At 50.7% G+C, this 23,158-nt stretch overlaps 5 protein-coding genes across 5 annotated transcripts; 2 read left to right on the top strand and 3 right to left on the bottom strand.

Annotated features, from left to right (window-relative positions):
* Nucleotides 1-840: 840 nt before the first annotated feature.
* Nucleotides 841-3,888, bottom strand: PpBr36_06261 (uncharacterized protein; the record flags this gene model as incomplete). The annotated part of the gene is made up of 1 exon (XM_029893407.1): nt 841-3,888. One exon carries the CDS (start codon nt 3,886-3,888, stop codon nt 841-843), a length of 3,048 nt encoding a protein of 1,015 aa, XP_029746332.1.
* Nucleotides 3,889-6,233: 2,345 nt separating this feature from the next.
* PpBr36_06260 (uncharacterized protein) lies at nt 6,234-8,098 on the bottom strand (the record flags this gene model as incomplete). The annotated part of the gene is made up of 2 exons (XM_029893406.1): nt 6,234-6,437; nt 6,512-8,098. The coding sequence occupies 2 exons, from the start codon at nt 8,096-8,098 to the stop codon at nt 6,234-6,236; spliced, it is 1,791 nt and encodes a 596-aa protein (XP_029746328.1).
* A 3,757-nt stretch (nt 8,099-11,855) lies between these two features.
* Nucleotides 11,856-12,934, bottom strand: PpBr36_06259 (uncharacterized protein; the record flags this gene model as incomplete). Its single annotated transcript, XM_029893405.1, has 4 exons — nt 11,856-12,085; nt 12,153-12,361; nt 12,460-12,635; nt 12,890-12,934. 4 exons carry the CDS (start codon nt 12,932-12,934, stop codon nt 11,856-11,858), a joined length of 660 nt encoding a protein of 219 aa, XP_029745482.1.
* A 377-nt stretch (nt 12,935-13,311) lies between these two features.
* PpBr36_06258 (uncharacterized protein) lies at nt 13,312-13,887 on the top strand (the record flags this gene model as incomplete). Its single annotated transcript, XM_029893404.1, has 3 exons — nt 13,312-13,381; nt 13,462-13,616; nt 13,789-13,887. 3 exons carry the CDS (start codon nt 13,312-13,314, stop codon nt 13,885-13,887), a joined length of 324 nt encoding a protein of 107 aa, XP_029745483.1.
* Nucleotides 13,888-16,512: 2,625 nt separating this feature from the next.
* On the top strand, nt 16,513-18,523 carry PpBr36_06257 (uncharacterized protein; the record flags this gene model as incomplete). The annotated part of the gene is made up of 2 exons (XM_029893403.1): nt 16,513-17,161; nt 17,241-18,523. The coding sequence occupies 2 exons, from the start codon at nt 16,513-16,515 to the stop codon at nt 18,521-18,523; spliced, it is 1,932 nt and encodes a 643-aa protein (XP_029745486.1).
* Nucleotides 18,524-23,158: the final 4,635 nt, after the last annotated feature.

Raw genomic sequence — 23,158 nt, 5'->3', positions numbered from 1 at the left:
AAATCTTGCTATCGGGTCCCTTGCAAGCGCATATTGGATTCATGAAGAACCTTGTCTTTGGTTTGATTTCTTCGGCGCCTCTTTAAATATCTTTCAATGGTCGATTCTTATCTAAGAATCCGCATCGTCTAGCCTTTTGCTTTCTTTTGATTAATTTTCCGATCTCTTGTCTATATTGCATCAGCGCCAGGAGTTAAAAAAAAAATATTGTTTAATTATCCAAAGAGGTCAATGAATCCCGACGCTTTGGTAAATAGTCTGTCCAAGTCATCTTTCCCTCAAATACTGGTCGAGGCAAGCCTAATTGTTTTTGCTTGAGCTTGACAGGCCTAGAACAGGATAAAAATCGGATGTCTCTGTTTGAACTTTGGCCTAGCTAACCCTCAGACCCACGGTCAGGACGTCCGTCGGGAGGGGAGGGAATGCCACTTGGACTAGATACCTGACCATTTAGGAAAGTGATGCGATATCAAAGTTGCCTCTGTATTCGTCATTGTTGTACACGCAATATTACTGGGATTCGCTCTTATATCATTTACCAAGCCCCAGTGCCAAACGCCTTTCGTCGTAGTAGTACAGCAAAGTATGTCAAGGGGAAATTTCCAGTCAAGTGAGAAGAGAAGGTGAGTTTGGCATGTGAGTTACCCCCCGTCGGATACATGAAAAAAAAAAGACACGAAAGAAAGAAACGCTCGCTCGCTTCTATGGTCATGGAAAACAGCACGCCAAACTCCATATAACAAGATAGCGTAACCGCCGATCCCTGCTCCCTTATATAATCCCAAACGAACCCCAAAGTACTCATCCGCCCAAGCTTTCATAAACAAAGACTCAACCCAGTCACCAGCGTGTTGCAAATCCTGCTCCACGCATCGCGTCGTTCTCATTGTCATCCTCGTCTTCATGAATCCTGAACCCTGTGACATCGTTTCCATCCAGACCCTGCCTCCCTACTGCCCCTTGTTCTTGCCAAGCGCGATGGGTGCTTGGGTATTCTGATGGTTGACTGCTTATATCGCTTGCAGCATCTTCTATGTCAATATCCTGAGACTCCGGATCGATGTTTTCGCCATCCGACATGTTGTCTTCTATCCCAGGCCACACCTCGTCTTCGGGGAGTACTTGCGCATTCAGTTGCTCTTGCGATTCGGCAGTAGAGTGTTTCGAGCGTGCCAAATCCCTGCTGTCATCGCCAGGGTCGGAATCATCGTCCATTTCGTCTGTGTAATCTTGGTAGACGTTGAAATCAGGGTCTGCATCATCATCGTCGTCGCCATCGTCGTCAAAGTCCTCATCCAGCCCCTGGTTTGTCATCTCTTGGTCGTACACATCTGAGCCACTCCCATATTCTTCGTAGTCCGTATTCTCGCCTGAATTGCTGATTCTCCGCCCACTGTTGCCTGTGGACGAGGGGCCTTCTACAGGACCCCTGATCGTATCAACTGGTGCAGTGCTGTAAGGGGTCGCGTAGCAGAATGGTGTAGTGCCACGCATCCTGTAGTCTTCAGGTGCGGCCGAAACATCTCGTAATGCTACACTAGTGCTACGACTACGTATGCTGTTGGTGCTCCATCGTGGCGTATTTCGTGGCCGTATACTAGGGGATCGACTGTTGCCGCGGCCGCCTCCAGATCGTCTCTTCGCGGCACCGACGGCTGACACCATCGCAGCCTCTGAAGCTACATGCCGCATCACCGGTAGGCGCGGGCTAGGGCGAGCTATCAGGGGCGAAGGCCGCCGCTCATAGGGGCTGGACTTGGAGGCAATAGCGGTGTATGATGCGACTCTGGCCACCGCAGGCTGTCCAGCGGGAGAAGAGAGCACTGGCCCAGCTTGGGGCATCGAAGCAGTTCTTAGGTGTGGGGGTCCTGAGCCTCTTCGTTCCCTTAGCATTACTGGACTCTTGGCCCGAGTAGTTGCCGGCGATTGTGCAGTGTAGAAAACCTGTGATGACGACGCTGCCGTGGATCGAGACCTGCTTGCTGCAGCCACCTGCTCGCGAGAAGGCTCGATAGCCGGAAGTTGATCTAGGCGATCATTCCATTTCCAACACTGCTCGTCCTCCTCGGCATCTATCGTGCTGGCCGAAGAGCTTTGAGAGTCTGGTAACGCTGGTGCAAGCTCACGAAGTCTTTGCCAAGTCCAACCAGACCCGCTGTCTCTGGAGATCTTATCTTGCACATATGCTTCTGGTTGGGTGATGTAGAGGCGATGCAGGCCAGTGGCTTTCATAACGACACTGGACATAAGGAAAGCCACGTCCCACAGTGTTGGTGTCAACATTTCAGCTGGTGATAGGAACCGTAGCCGAGAGTCCTTGTGTATTTTGCGAAGTGGTACCCATGGCAGGCTGAGTCCCAGGAACTTATCGAACATAGCGCTGGTTACTGGGGACGATCGACGACTGGCGGTTTCCACTTGCATGGCTTTGAAGACCCCGTGAAATGCGGCGGTAATTGCGAGCTGAACACTTCTAGCATCGGAGCCCTTGACAGATACGGTCTTGATGAGACCACGACTCCGCAGGCGCTCGTCGATCATGCGGCCTGGAGCGCAGGCTCTAGGCAGCAGCCAAGCTGAAGATGCTGATTGATCGAGCCAATTGGCAACCAAGGATGACTGAGGATCTGGCGTTTTTCTGCTGTGGGTATTTGGCAGCTGCGTCCACTCGTCCACCAGAGTATCCCAGGGAGCAGTGTCCGTGATATTTGCTGACCTCTGACTCGAGAATTCATGTCCTGGCATCCAAACGCCCTTGAGCGGAAAAGGAATCACCACAACCTCGACATCCCATGGTGAGCTGTATGTGGGTAGCGAGGAGGCCTGTAGCCTGTTAACCTGTGCCTGTAGCTGCTGGAGTTTGCTGTAAACCTCGGACTGGGAGAACGCTTGACTAGCGGTGGAGACATTGGTACTGATCGCAGACCCGCGGATACTGCTGACAACAGTGCTGTTGTCGTCATTTAGTCTTTTTTCGACTTCCTCGACGCGAGACTCAAGTTCGGTTACTTTAAGGTCGGTTTGGTCATATTTCTCGTGGCAATCGTCATGGCCAGCAACAGAGAATGACTGATTCTCCAGCTTATCCAAACGATGACCATGGTCTTGGACGGTGTCTTTCAAGGTCCGAAAGGCCTCGTCGTTAGAACATTGGGGTTGAATTGTTGATGGTGCAATGTTGGTATCCTGAGTCGAGGCTGCTCTAGGAGTTGGCGCTGAGGGCATGGGGATTGGCTCCAAGGGCGAAGAGGTTTGCGTATTGGGTACAGTGGCATCCGGGTCGGTGCCGGGAGGCCCATGAACGGCTTGAGGAGCGCAATTATCGTTCGGTGTTGCGGTAGCTTTAGTGTCAAGGGTGTGGAGACCTTTACCACCAAAGGGTCTCAAGTACCCGGTCTGGCTCGATGCCGTTGAGAAAGATTGAGTATTGAATAGACATTGTGAAGGTATAGGTGGAAGACCAAGTCCGTCATGATTTGGAGCGGGAAGGTTGGTCCAGGGTAACGTATCAGGGAGAGAGGCATCTCGACCATGACCAGAGGGTTGGGCAACCTGATGGGCATGGGGTGAAGGTGGCCGCGGCGGCGCAGTCACGACCGCAAGATCCGGTTTGAAAGAAGAACCGGCGAGGCTGAGACCGGGCCAGTCCAGAGCCTGTCCTAAGCTACCCGGTGTTTGGAAGGCAGCCATGTCTTGGACTGGAGTGAGGGGTTCCCTGTTTACCCTCGGCCTCTCGTTTTCCTGGCCGCCAAACGAGTCGTGATCCAAAGGATGTGCGGCGACGATGGGCGTCTGCACCGGTGGTGTTTGCGCAACTTGAACATCCTCGTGGTAGCAAGCATGGTGCGAGCACATGCACCAAAAGGGCTGGTCTGCGGACGGCAACATGTGGTTGTGAGGTCTACTCCAAAAGCGGCGACAGCCACACCGGGCGCCATTAGCACCGGGTGTGAGGTCGACGAACCCGCATGGCCCTCGGGGGAGATTGGCTGGTGCTGGAACTGGAGCTAGAGCCGGAGTATGTGACTGCTGAACAGCGCCATCGGTATATATATCAAATAACAAAGCATTATTAGGAAAGGGATTGGTGTCGTAAGGAGGAGCGGCCATTTGGCTTGCGGAAAAGCATGTCTAGACGGATACCAGAACGTAAAAAGAACAGAGTGGGAAGATCCTCCGGTGGCGCGTATCCATGGATATCCAAGGGAATCAGAGTGTTTGTTTGTAGGTCCGATTTAGCTGGGTTGGCGATGTCATCCAGGCAAGGAAGGACGCGCCAGGGAAAAAAAGACACAGTACGAGAGGTCCCCCTCCCACTAAGGCATGGCCGAACAGGTTTCCTTATTCTTGTTGCTATACTTAAGGTGCCTTAGGTAGGTAGATACCTATGTTAGTTCCTAGGGCCTGAGCGCCGGAGGCGTTGGTTCCCGCCGACTGCGGTTGATTCGCCTCTAGGCGGCAGGCAAGCAGCAGACTGACCGATTGAAGCTGGCCTGCTGCTCGAATGAGCGGGAAAGAGATTGGACGGATCCAACAAGACGAAATCGCAAGCGATACCGCGGGGCTTTTATATCGTCGCAGAAAGGCAGTCGAGGCAAACTGCGGGGCTCGCGAGATTCACATGGACGTGTATGCGCCTGTACCAGTTGCAGAGCTTAGAGTCGCTGTCTGTATGTAGTTCGTCGTTCTTTTTGAAGCAAAGTGCAATTTTTCCTCTGGATTGCGAAGCTTAGCTTGCGTGTCGAAGTAAGGCGCCCGCCGATATCCAATGCGCAATATGTGGGTGGACAGAAAGTTCCCGCCGAGAGTGGTGGGAAGGACCTCGAGGTACCTACAGTCAAGACTCGACAGGGGTGCTTGTGGGCCCCTCCACACCCGGCCCCGCACCTGCCGTGAACGCTGCCCGATTTATCGCGACATTTGTAGACATGAACTGGGTTTTGATGACTCCCTGTCTTCCCTTTCTCTAACTATGTGTCACAGTTTTGGTGATTTCGTTGCGCTAAAGTAATAACTAGAAATTCGAGATATCGAGATTTTCAAATTACGCAGATGTCTTGGCTATCTCTCGAAGCTTTTTCCTCATCAACATATTCTAGGCCATAAGCTTGAATTGTTATTGACACGTAGAAACGCGTCAGGGATCCTAAAGACGAGGATCATGGATCGGGACCGATTGCTGTGATTGGCCCAAACTCAATTTGCGCGTCGCGGACCACAACACCGATTGTTGTCAATGTCTGAGATAGCGCCCCGTCTCGACAGTACAGCTTAACGTGCGCTGAAATCGCAAGAGCAATTTGCGGATGCGCAGCAGCAGTAGCAACAGCAGCATAATGAAAACCCGTGCCACCTCGACCCAATCAATGCCAAAACGAAGGACACGCCCTGGTTCTGCCTGTTCGCCACACATCCAACATCATATCCACGTGACGAATAATAAATGGGCAACATATATGGGCACTGTCCTCTCGTTCTGGTTCACCCATGGCCTTATCAAGCCAGCCGTGCCTTGTGCATACCGTAGAGACGCTGTGTTAACCATTTTTGTGTCAGCCTGGGACGCATTTTCTCTAGAGCCATTGGGTTTTCGGCAAGGGCTGGATTGCCGCGCTGTTTCCAAACTTACCCCGCAAAGCCACACCGTAGTCATCGTCCACATCATGGCCCGGCTCGTCTCCGAGATCCCGTTGCTCCCTTCCTCCGTTTCTGGGGTCTTGGTGAGGCTGCAAAACGGTTCGCCTGCTGTCTACCTCCCTTGATACATCCTAAAAAGCATTCGGACTGCAGACCCTACTCTGCTTTGACTAACTGGCGCTTGCTCATTTCACGACGACTGACTGTACCAGGGGAAAATCCCTCAATTGTCTATGTAGCTATGTTACTCCGACTGCGATTATACTTTACATGAGAAACTATCCATCAACCGTATATGCACCAACAGGCCCTGTAAGCATCGATTCGATACCCCAAGGAGTGAAAATGAAATAAATGAACAAAAATAAAATAAAAAATTGGTAGAAAACTCAAAGTCATATTCCACAAAATGCAAATAGGGGAGGTATCTAAACCAAACAGATAATTCTAAGAAATTGACAGAATTAGAAGGGACCCAAAACAATGCACAAACACCTTCAGCATCCATGTGCCACGTTCAGAGTGAAAGATGAATCACCTCGGGCTCGGATTAGACCTCGCCCCAGCTGCCCATAGGGCCAGTACTAGCGATCATGCTACTGGATGCAACTGAGCCACACCCGAGGTCCCAGAAATGCCGACTCGAGTGCCGTGATGCCCCTGATGCGCTGAAGCTCCCGCTGCGTCTTGTGCCAGGTCGCCTGGCCGACCTTGCCGTTGTGCTCTGGCTTGCGCAACTGCCCCCTGGTCGTTGATGAAGGTGTTGCAAGACTGGGGAGACTGGCGAAGCCCCCGTTTGGCTGTTGGTCCCAGCCGCAGCAGTATGAGGATGGTTGTGTTGGATGACAGCCCTGCGGGCAAGGTTGCGGCCCACAAGGGGGTGGTGAAGCCTGACACGTGCGGCACGAGCGGCCGCCTCTTGAGCTGCGGTTGTGTGGTGCGACGCCGAGCGGGTGGTGGATGTTGATGATGTCGTTTTCGAAGCGTCGGATGAGAATCGCGATCGAAGATATCGGAACACGAGTCTAACATCCAAGTCCTGTTCCCATTCCTGCTGCGTGAACGTCGAGGGGGCTTGCTCTGGGACCCCTGAATTTCCAATATCTTCACTTGATCCTCGAGGGTGTGCCATTGGCTGGGTCATGTCCTGTTGCTGCTGGGAGATGGTAGGTTGGAATTGTGGCATCATTGTCTGGGGCATGCTGCCGCTGGCGTCAATCTTGTAGTCGTTGTCGACATCCCGGGCCATATGACTATCTTGAAGGGATGGGTCTGCCCCTGATGGAATATCGGTTTCTGGAATCATTGGTAGCCCGGCATACGGAAACTGCATTTGTTGCAGGTGAGAATATGTCGAGAAGGCGCCTGGGTGATGCGTGTACATGCGCTGCACCAATAGTCCGAGTTCACGAGCAATGCGCTCTACCAAGCGTGGCGACCAAACTGCCATAAGTTCAGACCCCGTGCTGCCACCTGTTGCGGGGGCCATGGTGGACATTTCATCGTCGGTTGTCGGTGCCTTGGCTATACTCGACAAGTGGCTGGCATCCTCTTCCGAAGCAGTCTCCCCCAGAAGCATAGAGAGGACTCGGCCATCCACGCCCATCAGATCGCGTAATACTTTCCGGGTCAGTTTGCTAAAGATACCTTCACCCTCCTCGGATGCGTAAGCTAGGGCGTCTTGCTCGTGCCACTCGCCTCCTTGCGTGGTAGGTTCCAGGGCCGCCGCAGCGGCTGCAGCTTCTCGTCTTCGGGAAAGCAAAGGGTTTCCACCAGAATACCTTCTCTTCCTCGTCTCCTTTCGGACAGCTTCGATAAGCAACTGGCTTTGTTCCTGCTGCCATGCCTCAATGCGTGACATACGCTCGGCCTCGGCGGTACCGCTCTCGAGCTGGTCGAGTTGCATGAGGTTGTTCAGGTCTGTCGCTTCTCGCTGGCGCTGTTGCCGCCTGGGATTATAACGCTCGAAAGCATATATGTGCTCCTGCATCTCGTTCTCGATCCCTCTCGTATCCAGTCTGAACGAGCCGAGGCCATCGTGTCTAGGTAGAACCGGCACAGAGTGAGATGCCTCTGAGTGCTGGTGCGGAGCTGTTCGGAACTCGGGCAGGTGGCTATCCAGGCCATCCAACTCATCGTCATCGACCGACAGCACCGACCTCACAGCCGAGTTCTCAGGTGCTGAGTTCAAATCAGATCTTCCAACAGTATTGAGGCTGCCGCTCCCTAGCTCGCTGGCTCGCGACCGGCCGGGAGTCTGTAAGGATGACAGATAGGATGTTGTGGTAGTTGCATCGTCAGCTGGTGAAAATAGGACCCATGTCTGTGAACCTTCGACGGCGGCAGGAGATGCCGCTTGCGAATCTATGGCAAGATTGAGCTGACTGGGCCTATTTTGTAGTGCAACAGGAGCTGTGGTGCGGTTGCTAGATTGCCTCGCAGTTGGCTGATGGAAAGCCATCGCAGTCGTCGGGCTTCCCGCAAGCCCAAAGAACGTATGAGAGGTTTCGAGATAGCAAAGAAACAGACAAACAATAGCGTGTGTGAATAGTCTGGATTATGGTATAGAGAGTGTGTTTGGGCGCTCGCACGAGCCCATGCAACCAAAAAAAAAAAAACAGAGGGTGAGGTGTATGAAAGTCGATAGAGGAAATCCGATAGCAGTGGAGGCCGACTCGGAGAAGATTCCTGGGTCCCTTGGGATTATTCGAGTCGCAAACTCTATTCAAATGTATTTGGTACCTCTAGTTAGATAGGATGGAATGGATGATGTCAAGCAAACGCCAATCAATGAACAATGAAGAAGCTAAGGACTGGACCCTAGGCTTGAAGTGCAAATCACAGGAAAATCAAAAGATTGTTCGATGAAGTCAAATATCTGTCATGGCCGGTTTGATGTTTAGTTGCCGCGCTCACATAATTTTATTCCGCTTCGACGAGTGTTGTAAAAGATAAGCTCAAGGATGGTCGGCGGGAGGACGGCCGGTACAGGAGGGGAGACGACCCAGCGAGTCGTTATCGCAGAGCACGACTTTCCAACTCAGGTGAGCGTGTCCCACTTTCATGGGGTATGGTGCAATGCCGTACTAGAGTGGGGAACCAGCCGAGCGCTGTCACGTCACCCTTGCCCGAGTCGGGCACCCGCACCCACCACCTCTCAACAAAAAGACGATTGCCTTTTTTGTGACCGGCGCATAAACAACCTCGACGCTGGAAAGCAGCTGAGCAAGATAATTAAAGATGTTTACATCGAACTTGATGAGAAACTGCATATTGTAACAGTATTCGAGGCCTATGCTGCATAATTCGGATGGCGGGTCGTCTGATTCCCTTCCAGGTTGTAGCCAGTGGCCATTGCCTGGAGAGGCTGAGATTGGGGGCTAGCATTCTATATCGATCTAATTATAATTTTAATCATAATACATGCGCCTTAGAGGCACCCGTGAATTACTCTAGACTAGTCTAATTTCTGACTTTTCTGTAGTAACACCATTGTGCGATATAGCGACCGTCGGTTGGTGAAGATGGAGGGAGGCCAAGTGTCGGTGCCAACCGAGATCTAAGCTGCCATTCATTACTGCCTGGACAGATTAGTTAGCTTGGTAGGTGCCAAAGGTGCCCTGAATGTTGTTCCTTATCTGCAAGTGCCAACCTTTAAAGCTGTCTTTCGCGACTCGGTGTGCCGGACCGAATCTTGAGGTCAGGGCAGTAATTACTTAATAGACTGATTTTGATGTTATTGTTCTGGTCCTACACTCTCCGCCAACAAAACAGCCTGTACAGGACATTTCTTTTCCATTTTTGTCCTTGTCCAACGTAGCAATGAGAGATGAAAGTGGACGGGATTGCTCCGTTTTTCCCCGTGGCCTACGGCACTGGTGGTCTCTTCTGGGTCGAGCGCCCCGCATTTCCGAAGTGGCTTAATGGATACTGCGCTCTAGGCGATCCTGACCAACACTGATCCAGATCCCTGCCCTACGCAGAGACAACAGGCACGGCCCCCGCCGTCGTGCCCCTTAAGGGACGAGATGTGCACGAAATAGGACCAGATGAGGATGTCACCTGAACGTTTGCTTCATCGACATGCCTAGCATTAAAGAGGGAAACGAAAGTACGAAACTGTTTCCTAGGAGAATCTCCCTTATCTGCTCCCTCAACAAATCTGTTGTTATTATCTCCAGCACTCACAATACAATAGCACTGACGGCCAACCACACCCGCTAATACTAAGCCGGACAATTCAAGCCTTGTCGAAACTCACACCAAACGACTGGGCGATAAAAACTGCCGCAAATTGCTGCGCCGCATACCGCCATATCTCCCAGCTCGTCAGCTAGCAGGTTACTCTTTTAAAAATCTGCACACGGTCGTGATTCAGCGCCAAATGGTATTACTAAATTCTATTGCGCAAGCTGCATTGCCGTACGGAAGATTCTGATTTGCCGATTGTCTACTGGAACTCATGACCGAAGATATAAATAGCACTGATGTGCTGCTTAAGATCCAAACCACTCTGCCTGGTCACTATCCATGAGTCATCCATGACTGTCAAACATCTTACTGAGCGCTGGGCATTTACGGTTCGCGGCTTACCATCCTGTCCCGGGACAGGACCTCACAAGCATTAGGCTTGGGGAACACAACTACCACGTTCTTTGACGAGGTGCTCGACACCGTGTTTTCCAGCCTCAACGGAGAAGCCGTGGGCGTACCTTGCGTCTCCAGGTCAGACTGACCAGAAAATTAGTTTTTTTCTTTCTTATAGAGTAATTAATTCCTGGCGGGCTTGTTTCCACTTTCTGGGTATCACATGAGCAACCATATGGTGGCGATGGCAAATAAGGTCCAACCGCCGTAGATCATGATGATGTCGTTTTTGGTGATGTGCTACGTTGGCTGGTGGTAGAGATCGAATGGAATTCCAACTAGCATAGTGGTAAGCAACTTGGAAAATAGTGAAGAGCAAGCAATCCATGTGTACTGTAGAGATACCGAAGCCATAAGTAGTACTTTGGAATTCTATGTATAACGGTTCCACCTAGGCCAGTAATGCATCCTGGCTTACACGCGACCTCAAAAACCAAGAATCCCGCTTTGACATGGAATCAAGGGGTTCGACACGCCTTTTTGAATAAAGTGTCTTGACTGCGGGGCACTGCATGGCTGCCAGCCTTCTAAAAGAAGTGCCAAAATCCGACACTTTTTAGTGATAACCACCATCCATACCTACTCCCGTTGGACTACTTCCGCAAAATATCCTGAGTTCGTTGCAGATTGATTTGGTGTCCTATGCTAATGGGATTGTGCATCCACAATTGATAGTGCAAACGTCAGATACTCTAACAAACGATCCTGGTTCTGAAGCAAACCCCACTCAAAAGACGACTCTAGTTGAGGTCATGCGCTTGTACACTGTTCAGGCGGTCAGGACAAGTTCATATTATTTCCCTCTCATCCTACATGTCGTCATTTCTCGATGACAGGTTGGGTCAATACAGTTGATTGTACTGTCTCAATGTCCATAAAAAGGGTAGTGATCGCTTTGAATGAAAGCAATGTACCGGAGAATGAAGGATTCTTGGTTCCTGATACCCACATAGCCAGAACACAAAGTGTTGAGTCTACTGGTGTTCTGGAGGGTGAGCTAGGGTCATACGCAGGCACTCTGGGCAGCAGACGCATGTCCCATCCTAAACCTAAGACACAGTCAATCTCTCTCCTGCATGATGTAAGGCTGGATGCGGGTTCATAGGATCCGTGCAAGTCGTGCAAGCTGCTTCGTATCAGTAATAACTATTGTTGGTGACAAGTTGTCTTGTCCAACTTGACAAATCAACCACGACCTTACGCCATAGGCAGCTCCATGTCATGAATCGGGACCGACCCGTGATAGCCGAATTTAGTACCATGCCGTCATTCTTTGCCCGTTGTGACCGAGCTGACAGTCAAAACAGCAAGCAAGTCAAGATATGCCGGTTGTTGAGCACGCAAAGTCAACAACAGCCTCAGGGAATGAGCCACAAATTCCATAGAGAACACAGAAGCCGCGGGTTTGTGCCTAGTTCTAGATTGCTACTGAACATGCTTTCCCGTCTCAGCCCTTTTGTGAGAATGAACCCCAATTACGCCGCCATGGAAACCCAGAGAAATAAAACAATCATGCAAGTCCTGTCCTCAAACCCAGCTTAATCCAACCCAACGATAAACCGTGGATCAACTTAAGCTGCAAAAGCCTCGGGGAAGCGCTTCATGTTGTTCTCGAGAGAACCGTGGTTGGCAAGGAACTGGACGTAGGCACCGTCGACCTTGACGCGACCAGCAGCCTTCTTCTCGAGGTACTCCTCGCGACGGAGGGGGGTGAATCCCCAGTTCTTGGAGATAATGATCTTTTGGCGACCAGGGAACTTGTACTGCGAGCGACGGAGAGCCTCCAGGGCAAGAGCACGGTCTAGATAAAAGCATGTTTGTCAGCCTGAATGTCGAACCATGACTAGATATATGGATATTGAACATACTAGAGTCACGAGTGCGGACACTCAGGATGATCTGGCCGATGTTGACACGGGCGACAGTGCCGTTGGGCTTACCCCAGGCACCACGCATACCGGTCTGCAGTCTATCGGCACCAGCGCACGACAACATCTTGTTGATGCGGACGACGTGGTACGGGTGGGCGCGGACACGCAGGTGGAAACCTTCCTTTCCGGCATTCTTGACCAGGTACCTGTAGAAGCAAGGCTTGTCAGTCGACTTCCTGGACTTTACTTCCCAGCCATACTTGCCCATCACCACATCGGTATTCGTGGAGTCGCTGGCACTCACTTGTTGGCGCAAATACGGGCAGCCTCGAGAGCCTCGGAGCTCAGCTGCTCGTACTCGTTCGAGACGAGGTGGATGCACAGAGGGAAGTCATCGACGGTAGCACGCTTGCGGCCCAGATCGAAGATACGAATCTTGGGGTCGGGCACACCACGGTTGAACCGCGACTTGGGGTACGGCTAATAGAAGGATAACTCGTTAGCAAAGCGCTCCTCTTGGGTTGAGGTTCTTCCTTGCATGCACATGTATGGTCGAACTGCAATCCCCAAAGACGAATCTGATCCGCAAAGCAGTCTCCCTATTCAAATCGCCCTTGTTCCATGTGCAAATGATCCTCCTCGTATGCCGATGGGGAGCAATCCAATATCCCACTTCCACCTCCACGATCGCAGATTCCTGCTCAGAACATTTCGAAGAACTTCTGGTGACTGACCTTGTTCTTGCAGTACCGGTAGCAACGAGCGGGACGACGGGCCATTTTGACTGATTTTCTTTTGTCTTGTGCTGGGTGTGTTTGGTGATGATGTCGTCGTTCGGCTGAGGATTTCTCGCACCGGGGGGAAACGGGGCCTTTACTCTTTTTCCTTGACCAGGCTTGATTTCAAAGCAAGGCGAGGTCCCCCGAGGATTAGTCAGTGGCATGTGGGGTGTTTTAGGGTTCGCATTGAAGAAGGTGCGACAGAGTGAGTATCGTATCACGTGACTATTATTGGGTGAACCCGCCCTGGAGAAAATCTAATTAGCGGGGATCGTTTTTAATGCAGCGCTCAAATTTTGATAATCTCTCAACTTCTTTTGCCGACAACAACCATTTTACCGTCGCCAAACCGTAGTCGACAAAGATAACCAGTCAAAATGGCCCCCAAGAAGAAGTCCACCGACAACATCAACAGCCGTCTGGCTCTTGTCATCAAGTCCGGAAAGGGTATGCATTTGGCACCGCTCGCAGAGTCAATACCACGCACAGTTGCAAGATCCTCTATACTAACAGAAACGAATTCACAGTCACCCTGGGCTACAAGTCGACCCTGAAGAGCCTTCGCTCTAACAAGGCCAAGCTTATTATCATCGCCGGCAACACTCCCCCTCTCCGCAAGTCTGAGCTCGAGTACTACTCTATGCTTTCCAAGACCCCCGTCCACCACTTCAGCGGCAACAACGTATGATACCCTCTATTTGTCGCTTTCGTATACTTCTATCAATTGCTCTCGGCCGGGCGATTCGAGCCCAGTCTCGTTTTGACCCGCGCCTGCCCAGCGAAGAAGTCTCTTATCTAGACTTTGGAGGGAAAAACTTTTGAAGCTAACCCTTTGTTACTTTTCTGCGCCACAGATTGAGCTCGGTACTGCCTGCGGTAAGCTCTTCCGCTGCGGCACCATGGCTATCCTCGATGCCGGTGACTCGGACATCCTGGCCGACCAGCAGGCATAAGTCCCCAACGGACAACTGCTTGGCCTGACAAGGCCACACTTCTTCCATGACTTCAGGATGGTACGGCGTTAAGGATGAACTGGGATTGGGCAATGAACTGGTTATTAAAAGCAACAGCAATGGGTGAAGGGACGGTCATATATTTTGCGTTCCCTGAATCAACTTTGAAAACATCCGCCGAGAATTGCGTGGGTTCGCTAGGCCCAGAGCAGTAATCTAGTCGAATGAGACTAGAGCCCAGTGAAGAGTTTTTTTTTCTCTCATAGTGTGCTCTTGACACAGCTAGCACAGCCTGAAATGGAAAGTGAAGATATTAGATCAGACAACACAGACTTTCCAGGATGCAGCTCCCTCCTCGGTTCAGCATGTGGTAATTCTCAGGTCAGAGTCATTTTCCTCTGGTGATAATGTTGTGATTTAACACTGTACAAGGAGTATATATGTAAAGTATACAGTACGCGGTAGCGGTAAGGGAATCACATGCTCAAGGGACGAACCTGGGCCCATATGTTGGGATCAGGCTGACAGCGTTAAAGTACTTGGGCAAATATGGGTTAATGTTTGGCGTGTGGATATTGACTGGGAGATGTGTGGTCACAGGATGCAGTCAACAGCCGAGTAACATCGACCGTAGTACAGCCCCCCTTTGCAAGCCCTTTTGCTACTTTGAGAGATATTTCCATACCTAGAAATACAGTAATATCTTGAGATCTATTCTATATGAGTCTGAAAAGCTTCTCTGATTTGTAGTGCGGGGTGGCCATGCCGTTAAAGCGGTTTTGCATTGAGCAAACAGATTGCACGTAGCAGCACCTCCCAACGTAGGCTAGATATCCGAGATTGGACACATATTATGTGGGTTCCATGGCGTCTATATGGTACTGTGCATGATATAGAAGCGGGCAGGGTTGACCACAGTAGAATAAAGGCCTTGACTTTACTGTCATAGGGTCCTCCTGACTTCTCCATCATGGCGTTTCGCACCTCGCGTGAGTACTATGTTGGCGGGAGATGTAAACCTAACGGTATTGGACGACGGGCTCAATCAGAACGCCCAAAAGTCTGCCGGGGCCCCATTCCTGGAACATTGGCCAACAGACCCTGTTGACAGGTTCCCACAAGTCTGATTTGTAACCTTGTTCCTGTTCCTGAGTGTCCTGTGGGAAGCCTCAATTCTTTGGAGGTTGGCCAAGCATTATGCCAGCTTCAAATAAGTTTGTCCGGGTGTGAGCTCCGTTTCAGTCCACGGAACCGGTCTTCTTTGAATCATACTGGCGAATTTTATTACGTTTTGCCAGAGCACCATACCACGTACTACAATGTGACAATGGGCGAAACGGGACCAGCAACAGGACACACTGTCCTTGGAACATGCTGTCCGGCCGCAACTGCACCCGTCTTCAGTGATACTTGACTACCGGTACTAAACATGGGGGATTGATCCGAGTTGAACAGGAAATAAACACGCCTTTTGCGCGCATTCCGCCCGCCAGCCTAGCCTGAATGATTATGAATGTGGCTTTTTGACCCATGTCTCGAGAGATTCTATCGCCGCACATTCGATGAGCTTTCATCTTGTCCTCATCTCAGCTTGTTATAGTTATCCAGCTAGTGCAAGTGAGTTAGCGCGGTGTTCACCCGGTGGGCTTCTTAGAGTTTTCGTAGAGGCAGCCTCAAAGAGAAATTCGTCGTAGTAAAGAGGCTTCAGCCAAAGAAAACCCGCTCAACGTAATCGCAAAGGCAAACATCGGATCGTCCGTTCAAACGTTGCTGTTGAGACCACAGTGTGGCGTAGGCTTAGTCCGCTCGGCCTTCGACTCCAACTTGCTCCTTCCGCAAAAAGCACAAAGCCAAGTTCCGCCCGCGATTCGACACTTAATAGAACCCACTTTTTGGCCTAGAGTCCTCAGTGTCCACATCCAATAATAGCGGTCCCTCCTCCATTTCCCACCTGTGGGACCCCTTTCCCCTGCGCGTCCTGCACATGGACCTTTTTGGGTGTTCGTTAAAGCAGAAGAGAAAAAATAAAATAAAAATAAAAATAAAACCAGTCTTGGGCAGCGGTGAAAGACGGACGAATGAGCACGCCTCAACTCGAAATTAAGCCCCAGAGTCGATTTCAAGACAGTCTTTTGCCCAACCATTGTCTACTGTAGGTTACTTACTCGATCAAGCTGCACAATTTCTTCGGTTTCGTTTCTCACACCATTCGGTTCAGCTGTGTTTCCTGCGGGGAATCACAAGAAGAAACGTTTCCGTCTCTTGCCTGCATTGCATTCCGACGTGGCGCCCGGTTAGCAGTCCGCGCCCTCGTTGCCTGCCCAACATACGGTAACAATAGTCTTTGTTTCGACCCAGCGATATCAAAGCTTGCCCGACGCATCGTGGAGTCGAGGGAGACGGCCCTGTAACGACTGGCTGGTCATTTGCGCAACAAGACCTGGTATTTCCAAGAAACATACAAGAAAATCATTCGCTACAAACGAAACATCACGGTCGCTAGCTAGCTACCACCAAAGCAAAAGAGTCATTCGGGGGAGATTTTTGGAAGACGCAGCACAGCCCTAACAACAAACAAAGCAACAAGTTACCCTCGCTACTGTATACACCAACACAACTTCAGTCATGTCAGCAGCAGCGACGGCTAGGAAGCCTCCGGGCACCGGCCGTGATGCGGCAGGCTCGCCCACACCGGCGTCCCCTGCGCGCGCTCCCGCTCGCACCTCTACGCCGTCCTCTCCTGGAGCGGCTGCTGGTGTCGCTCGGACTCGGTCTTTGCGCGGTGGAACGCCGGTCACGTCGCGCACCGCTCGCGCATCTCCTCTCAGTAACGGAACCAACGGGAGGAGTTCACCTGGCCCGGGCGGCAACCCCGCTGAAGACGAAGCCGCGCGTGCTGAGACACTCAGCCTGATTGACGACCTCAAAGAGAGGCTGAGTAAGGCCGAAACTTCTGCAGAAACGACGCAGAGGCAGGCAGAGGTTCTGCAGAGCAAGTTGGACGAGGCGATGGCCGAGCAAGCACGCCTGGAAGAGAGGCTGCATGAGCAAGAAGAACAGATTGAGGCCTTGAGTAACGAAAAGCGCGAGTCAACAAGACGCATCCATGAAATGGAGAGTATCTACGAGGCCGAAAGAAGTGCAATGGCCAAGGAAAAAGAAGAGATGGGTAATCGTGAAGAGGAGATGCAGGCCGTCATCCAGAGGCTAAAGGACAGCCTGGCCCAGAGGAATGCGAATGGGGCGGAAGATGAATCAAGGCCGTCAAGGCAAGGTAAGTCTACTGCAACAAAAAACTTTATGTACTGCTGATGGGTCTGAACCATTGTAAAGCTAACACTATTTCTGCAAAGCAACACATTCACCTGGTGTTGATGGCAGTTTCGCTCCGCCAAGCTCTCTTCAACGCAGCGATTCTCGCAACAGCTCAAAGCTTGTGCTGCAGAAGGACAAGCTCATCGAGTCGCTACGCCTTGAGCTCGCAGAGGCTCAGATCAAGCTTGTCGAGTCGGAGAACCAAGGAGGCGGGCGGCTTCAGGAGGTTGAACGTCTGCTTATGGAGACGCGCATGGCCAACGCCCGTCTTCTAGAGGACAACGAGAGCTACCAGCTGTTACTGCAGGAGAGGACACTTAAGGGAGACTTTGGTCGCAGTATCGGCAGCGGTGGCGCCTCAGATGCTCTCGCTGCGCTTGAAGGACGCACAGGCTCAAGTCACGAGAACACGGGCGGCTCGAGTCTGGCAGACGAGCTGTCCGAGGCCAGTAACAGCGACGAGGCCTATCGTCGCCTGGAGGTTGAACTTCGCTCGGCCAGAGACGAAAACAAGGCGCTCACGCTGTACATCAACAAAATTATCGAGCGGCTGCTCCAGCGCGCCGACTTTGAATCCATCCTTAACCAGGATGGAGACACCCCCGACTTCAAGCCGGCAAACACCAACAAAGAGCTCCCAGCTCCGCCATCATCGGGACCGACGCTGTTGCAGCGTGCCAAGTCCATCGCGATGGGCAAGCCTGGAGAAGCCCCTGCGCCTGGCAAACCTCGACCGCGTCCCATGTCCTTTATGCCCAGCAACACCCAACCTTCGTCGGCCCATGCGAACCCCGAAACGGCGCCCTCGATTCCCATCGGGCTGACGCGGAATACATCTGTGCGCCGCGGTGGTAGGCCCATGTCGGAGCAGTTTACCTCCGGAGCTGCCAGCGTCGTAAACCAGATGTATCGCGGCGGTGATGGCGGTCCTCTCTCGCCCACATTACGCGGAAGCCAGACATTCTTCCACTCTGGTACTCCATCTGCAGGCACCCGTACACCGTCCGGCAGCAGAGCCAGCGTGCCCATGTCATCATCGGGCAACTTCCCCGGCATGCGAAGCGAAACGTCGTCCACCAGCGGCGAAAGCATCCACCAGCACGCAGACACCATGTCGCTCACGAGCAACAGCCCACCGCGCTCCGGTGGCGGTGCGGGCGCAACTTTCGGCGGCAACAAGCCCCGGCCACTTAGGCTCGTGCAAGAAAACCCCGATATCAGTACCAGCCAGCAAAACAAGCGAGCTAGCTGGATAGGCTGGGCATTTGGCAAGAAGGAAGACAATGCACCGTCCCTGGCTGGAGAGACGGTCAAGGAATGAAGTGGCAGGGCCACCCACACACTGCACACACGATACGACCACGAGGAACACATGACTTAGCATGATGGGACAACATATATGGGAACATTGGAGAATCTGACATGAAATACCCCTTCAGCATCAACGACAGGGATAGCATAGCCCTGAGTCTTACTTCCTTTCAGTCATGCATATGCTCACTTTGTCTTTTGGCGTCTAGCTCCAGGGGTTAGGGTCTATCCTTTCTTTGTACACATGTTAGGATGAATAATGTAGGGGACACGGAGTGATGACCATTGCGGGAGAATCGGTTGGATAGCATGGGATGATATTATATGGGGAACAATGACACGCAGATATTTGTTTGGAGTCTTTGATAGTGGGAAAGTCGAAGGGGATGTCATGTTTTTGTTTATCACCACTTGTACTGTGTTTCTGTAACAAGAACCACTCCTGTTTTGGTGCTCACAATGAGCAAAGGGGGGAACCTGCTACAGCCAAGTGGTTGGGGCGAGGTTTGCGCTACTGTTTTAGGATTATCCTGTTCTGCTTACCTATTTCTCACGATGCCCAACAGCACCAACCAGCCTTTACAAGTATATAATATTCTTTTCTGTTTCAAATAGAGCAGACATGTATAGAACAAGATTGCGCGTGACTGCTTTCTTAAATTTCCATATGCTTACGAAATACTTTTTCCGTCTTGTTCTGTATCCCCCCTTTTTTGCCCTACAGTCAGTACTGTCTTTCGTCTATCTCAGTTGATCACACGAATGATGACACCCAGTTGGCTGGCCGATGGGCACAATAAACAGCGCCCCCCTTCATAAGATGCAAGGATTTTTTTCATCTCTTCTTCTTCTTCTCCTTTTTTTTTTTTTCCGTCTCTTCCGCGAGCGAGCGAGATTCGGGCGGGGCTCACATGGCACATGGCAAGCAAAGCAAAGAAAATGGAAAGAAAAAAACAACCCTAGTCTCGACGCCAGCGCTACGGGCCGCGTCTTCGCACCCGTTGACGGCGGCACCGAACGAGTCTCCATATCTGGTTTTCTTTCCCCTTCCCCCCTTCTGTTGTCGGCCCCACGAGCACTAAGATTCCCTAGATTACTGTCAGCGCCGGGGTAAAGCTGGCGAGGGGTGTGTAAATTGGCTTTCCATGGGGCGAGATTTGGGGGTGGGTGGGATTGTATTCTCTCGTTTTGGAGAGGGGTGTGGAAGCAGCTTTTGCTGACCCAAACCACAAAGGTTTTTTTTTTTTTTTTTCTTTTTTTTCTTATTCTTACTTCTTATTATCATCATTATTTGTATTTATCCGAGTAATCCGTGCCGGCCGGTGAGCTTTTGAGGACTGACTTGCTCGGTTTAGCAGCAACTAGATTAGACAGTTGGGCAAGTCCCCCAGTCGTCGCAAGTAGTTGATGTCGTTTAGCGCCCCCACGCCCCACGCAACGAATGAAGGTATGCTGTTTTCTTGTTGCCGTTTATGGCGAAGGCTATTTCTGGCTTTATTTGTCTTTAGGCTCGTCTTCTATTTCTCGCTGCCTTGCAGCGAGTGCAATTGCAGCTTCAGTCCACATCAGTGTCTTGGGGCCCTCAACCGGGTAGGCTTGGGAATTGTCCACAGGGCTGCCTTCCATGTCGTGCAACGGAAAAAGCACGAGTAGTTCGGGCGTCAGCTCAATAACTATTTCCTGATGCTCCGATTTGGCCGCCCTATTTGAAATTCTGATAGGTGATGTGAGTTTTATTGACTCCCCTCTCCCCATGCCCCTATGCATGAAATGGACCTTTGGCAAACTTTGTCTTCCAAATGACAAACGGCGAATGAGTGGGCTAATTGAGTACAAAAAAAAAAAAAAAGACATCTATCTTTCATTGATCGTCAACGGCCAATGGGATTCATTACACCCCCCAAAGCTTTTTTTTTTTACACTTTGCTCAGCTGCTCGGGATTTTGCCGATGCACGAACGGGTGATTTGCCTATAGCGGTCATTCATTAAAGCCGCTTATTTTTTTTTTATTTTTTTTATTTTTTTTATTTTTTTTATTTTTTTTATTTTTTTTTATTTTTTTTATTTTTATTTTTTTTTTTTTTTGATTTTGTTTTTTGACTTGAAGCCTTTTCGGGTTTCTCTTTCAGCCTTGTGCAGTGTAGCATCCCGATGCGAGACAAGACTGCTTGGCTCGTGAGTTGTTACAAAGTCAATATCCTACCTAGTAGGGCCGAAGTGCATAACATATCGTTTATTCCAGACCCCAGCGCAAGGTCAAAGTAGCAGATAATACTTGTCTTCGGGGGTCCATTTGGCCTAGACTAATGGCACTCCGGCCCCCTCCCCCCTTCTCAGAGAAATGGTCCCATTCATTGCACCAATACCAACCTGCTATACGTAAAGTGCAGTAGCGAGAGAGTAGGGAGAGGACTGAAACCGGTACCCCGGGTGGAAAAACCCCACCTTTGGCAGCTCGCCACGCGACGACTAGGATGTTTCGAAGGGTCAAGACAAGAGAAGAATAATATCTGACAGCCTGCCTGGCTTGACGGTACAAAAGACGGTATAATCCTTGATGTAAACATTGGGAACTGATGCTGAGGGCGGATAATGGGGTTGAAGGATTCTGCCCCGACGTCACCATCCCGCATTTGCTCCTATTATATCCACGTCACACGCACTACCCAAAACCAATCAGCTCAGTGGTTCGCCAACAGAAGCAGCACAGTACGAAGCCCGGTATGTGTGATGAGCGAAGCACAAGAGACCGACATCAAACCCCCTCCTCTCCAAGACGGCTCTCGCCGAACAGCGGTTATTTGTTTCTTTTTGTTCGGGGGACGGGAGAGGGAAGGGGGGACATGGGCACGTCGACGGATCAGACAGCCGAAGCAACAGAGAGAGAAAAAAACATGATGGTATACCCTGAAAGGACTGCCAGCAACCAGCCAAGCTTGTTTTGTGTTACTCTGTGGGATGCAGAGACGGGATAAGCCAGGCCCAAACCTCAGCCCAGCTGGGCTGGGAGCTCTTGCACCAACTGTGGGTCTTCTTCTTTTCGGTGTTGCCCACCATCTTTCATGCAGCGGCGGATCAAGAGACTGCGTTTGGGTGGCTCGGTTTTTGGTGTGTTACGACGTATTTTTTCTTTCGATGGGTACGGGATGCCTAGTTGGTGTAAGTATGTATTAATTAATTGGGCAAGTAATCGGGCTGCAAGCCCGATTCGGCTTCTATCACAACTTTGTCTTCCGGTTTGTCCAATTATAGTCGCTTATTCCAATGTCCTCCTGACGCATATTTCATTATTTTTGCGTTGGATTCGTTTTGTTTCTATTTTCCCACAGTTGGCTTGCTCTTGTTTCTCCCCCCGAAAAAAAGGACCGCAGGGGTGGGATATATTGATTTGGGGGCCGTTTTGTATGTGAGGGGGCTACTTTAACATCCCTCCCAAGTGAGCAAACACGTCGTTCAAGTACGGTAATTAATTATAGTTACAGTAGAGTTGATAGAAGGAAGAAAAAGCAAAGTCCCTTGATCCCTCACGGACAAGACTTCCCGCGTGCGCATTGCTCCACACAAAACAGGTCAGGGTCTTTGAGTGTTATTGCTATTACCACGTGTAGTGTACAGGGCTGGCTAGGTGATTACATGGTACAGCAGGTGCTGTTCACCGGTCACCGGGGTCTGGGTGGATCGGGTACTCCTCTTCTTACAGTACTACATCATCACCACCAAGACCCTAAGGCATAGACCCCCCCAGATCATGTACACAAGGTAATGTAGGTAGCATAACAGTAAGGTAAGAACTATAGCCAAGTACAGGGATCATGTTCAATATGACCAATATCATGGGCTTATTGGAACCCGCACCCCGTCAATGTTGTGGGCTCTTCTGTCCCATCGGTTCGGCCTGGAGCCAATCGCTTTGACGCTCGCGTAAGACATCTTTGCGATGTAGATGCAGCACCACCATTGGCTGGGCGGAAACTCGGTGCTTTCCTGTCCATTTGCCTTCTTCTCCGGACAATTTCTTTTTCTTTTTCTCTGAACCAAAGAAATAAACAAAAATAAATAAATAAACAAAAAACAGAAATTAGTTTGATAGTGTGACAAAGTCAGACAGGGAAAATTAATAAGCTTGTCGTCTTGAAAAATATATGGATAAAGAGCACAAACGAACACAGACAAATGAAAACGAAAAGCGAAAAGTACCAATAAAAAGTGACCGAAACAAGGCAACCACACCCCCTCTCCACCCCAAGCCGCCTAGTTACAACCGCCAACGGAGAGCGGCTTTTACCGTTGCCCAAAAGAACATGGACTGCAGTTTTGGCAAGCCTCTCTCCCGAACCCCTGCCGTGATGACAAGCCAAGTGAAAAAAAAGCAACAAACAACGAATCCCACAACCAATCCGGAAAAAGGTCAAAAAAAAAAAAAGATAAAAAAAGATAAAAGAAAAGCCCACTGAATTGGTGGCGCACTTGGCAGTTCAACTTCTCCCCCAAGTCCCCATGATTAACGGAAGGATTCATACTCACTCGGCTCGAAGTGCCGTTGAATCCTTTGGCCCCCCTCACTTGTTGTACTTTCTTTACTTCACCTCCTTTTTTCACATTCCTCTTTGAGTATCAAATCATTATTGCCAAAATTAATCAGTC

Source organism: Pyricularia pennisetigena (genome assembly GCF_004337985.1).
Source record: "Pyricularia pennisetigena strain Br36 chromosome 4 map unlocalized Pyricularia_pennisetigena_Br36_Scf_6, whole genome shotgun sequence".
NCBI classification, from domain to species: Eukaryota; Fungi; Ascomycota; class Sordariomycetes; order Magnaporthales; family Pyriculariaceae; genus Pyricularia; species Pyricularia pennisetigena.
This window is presented reverse-complemented; position numbering and strand designations above follow the sequence as displayed.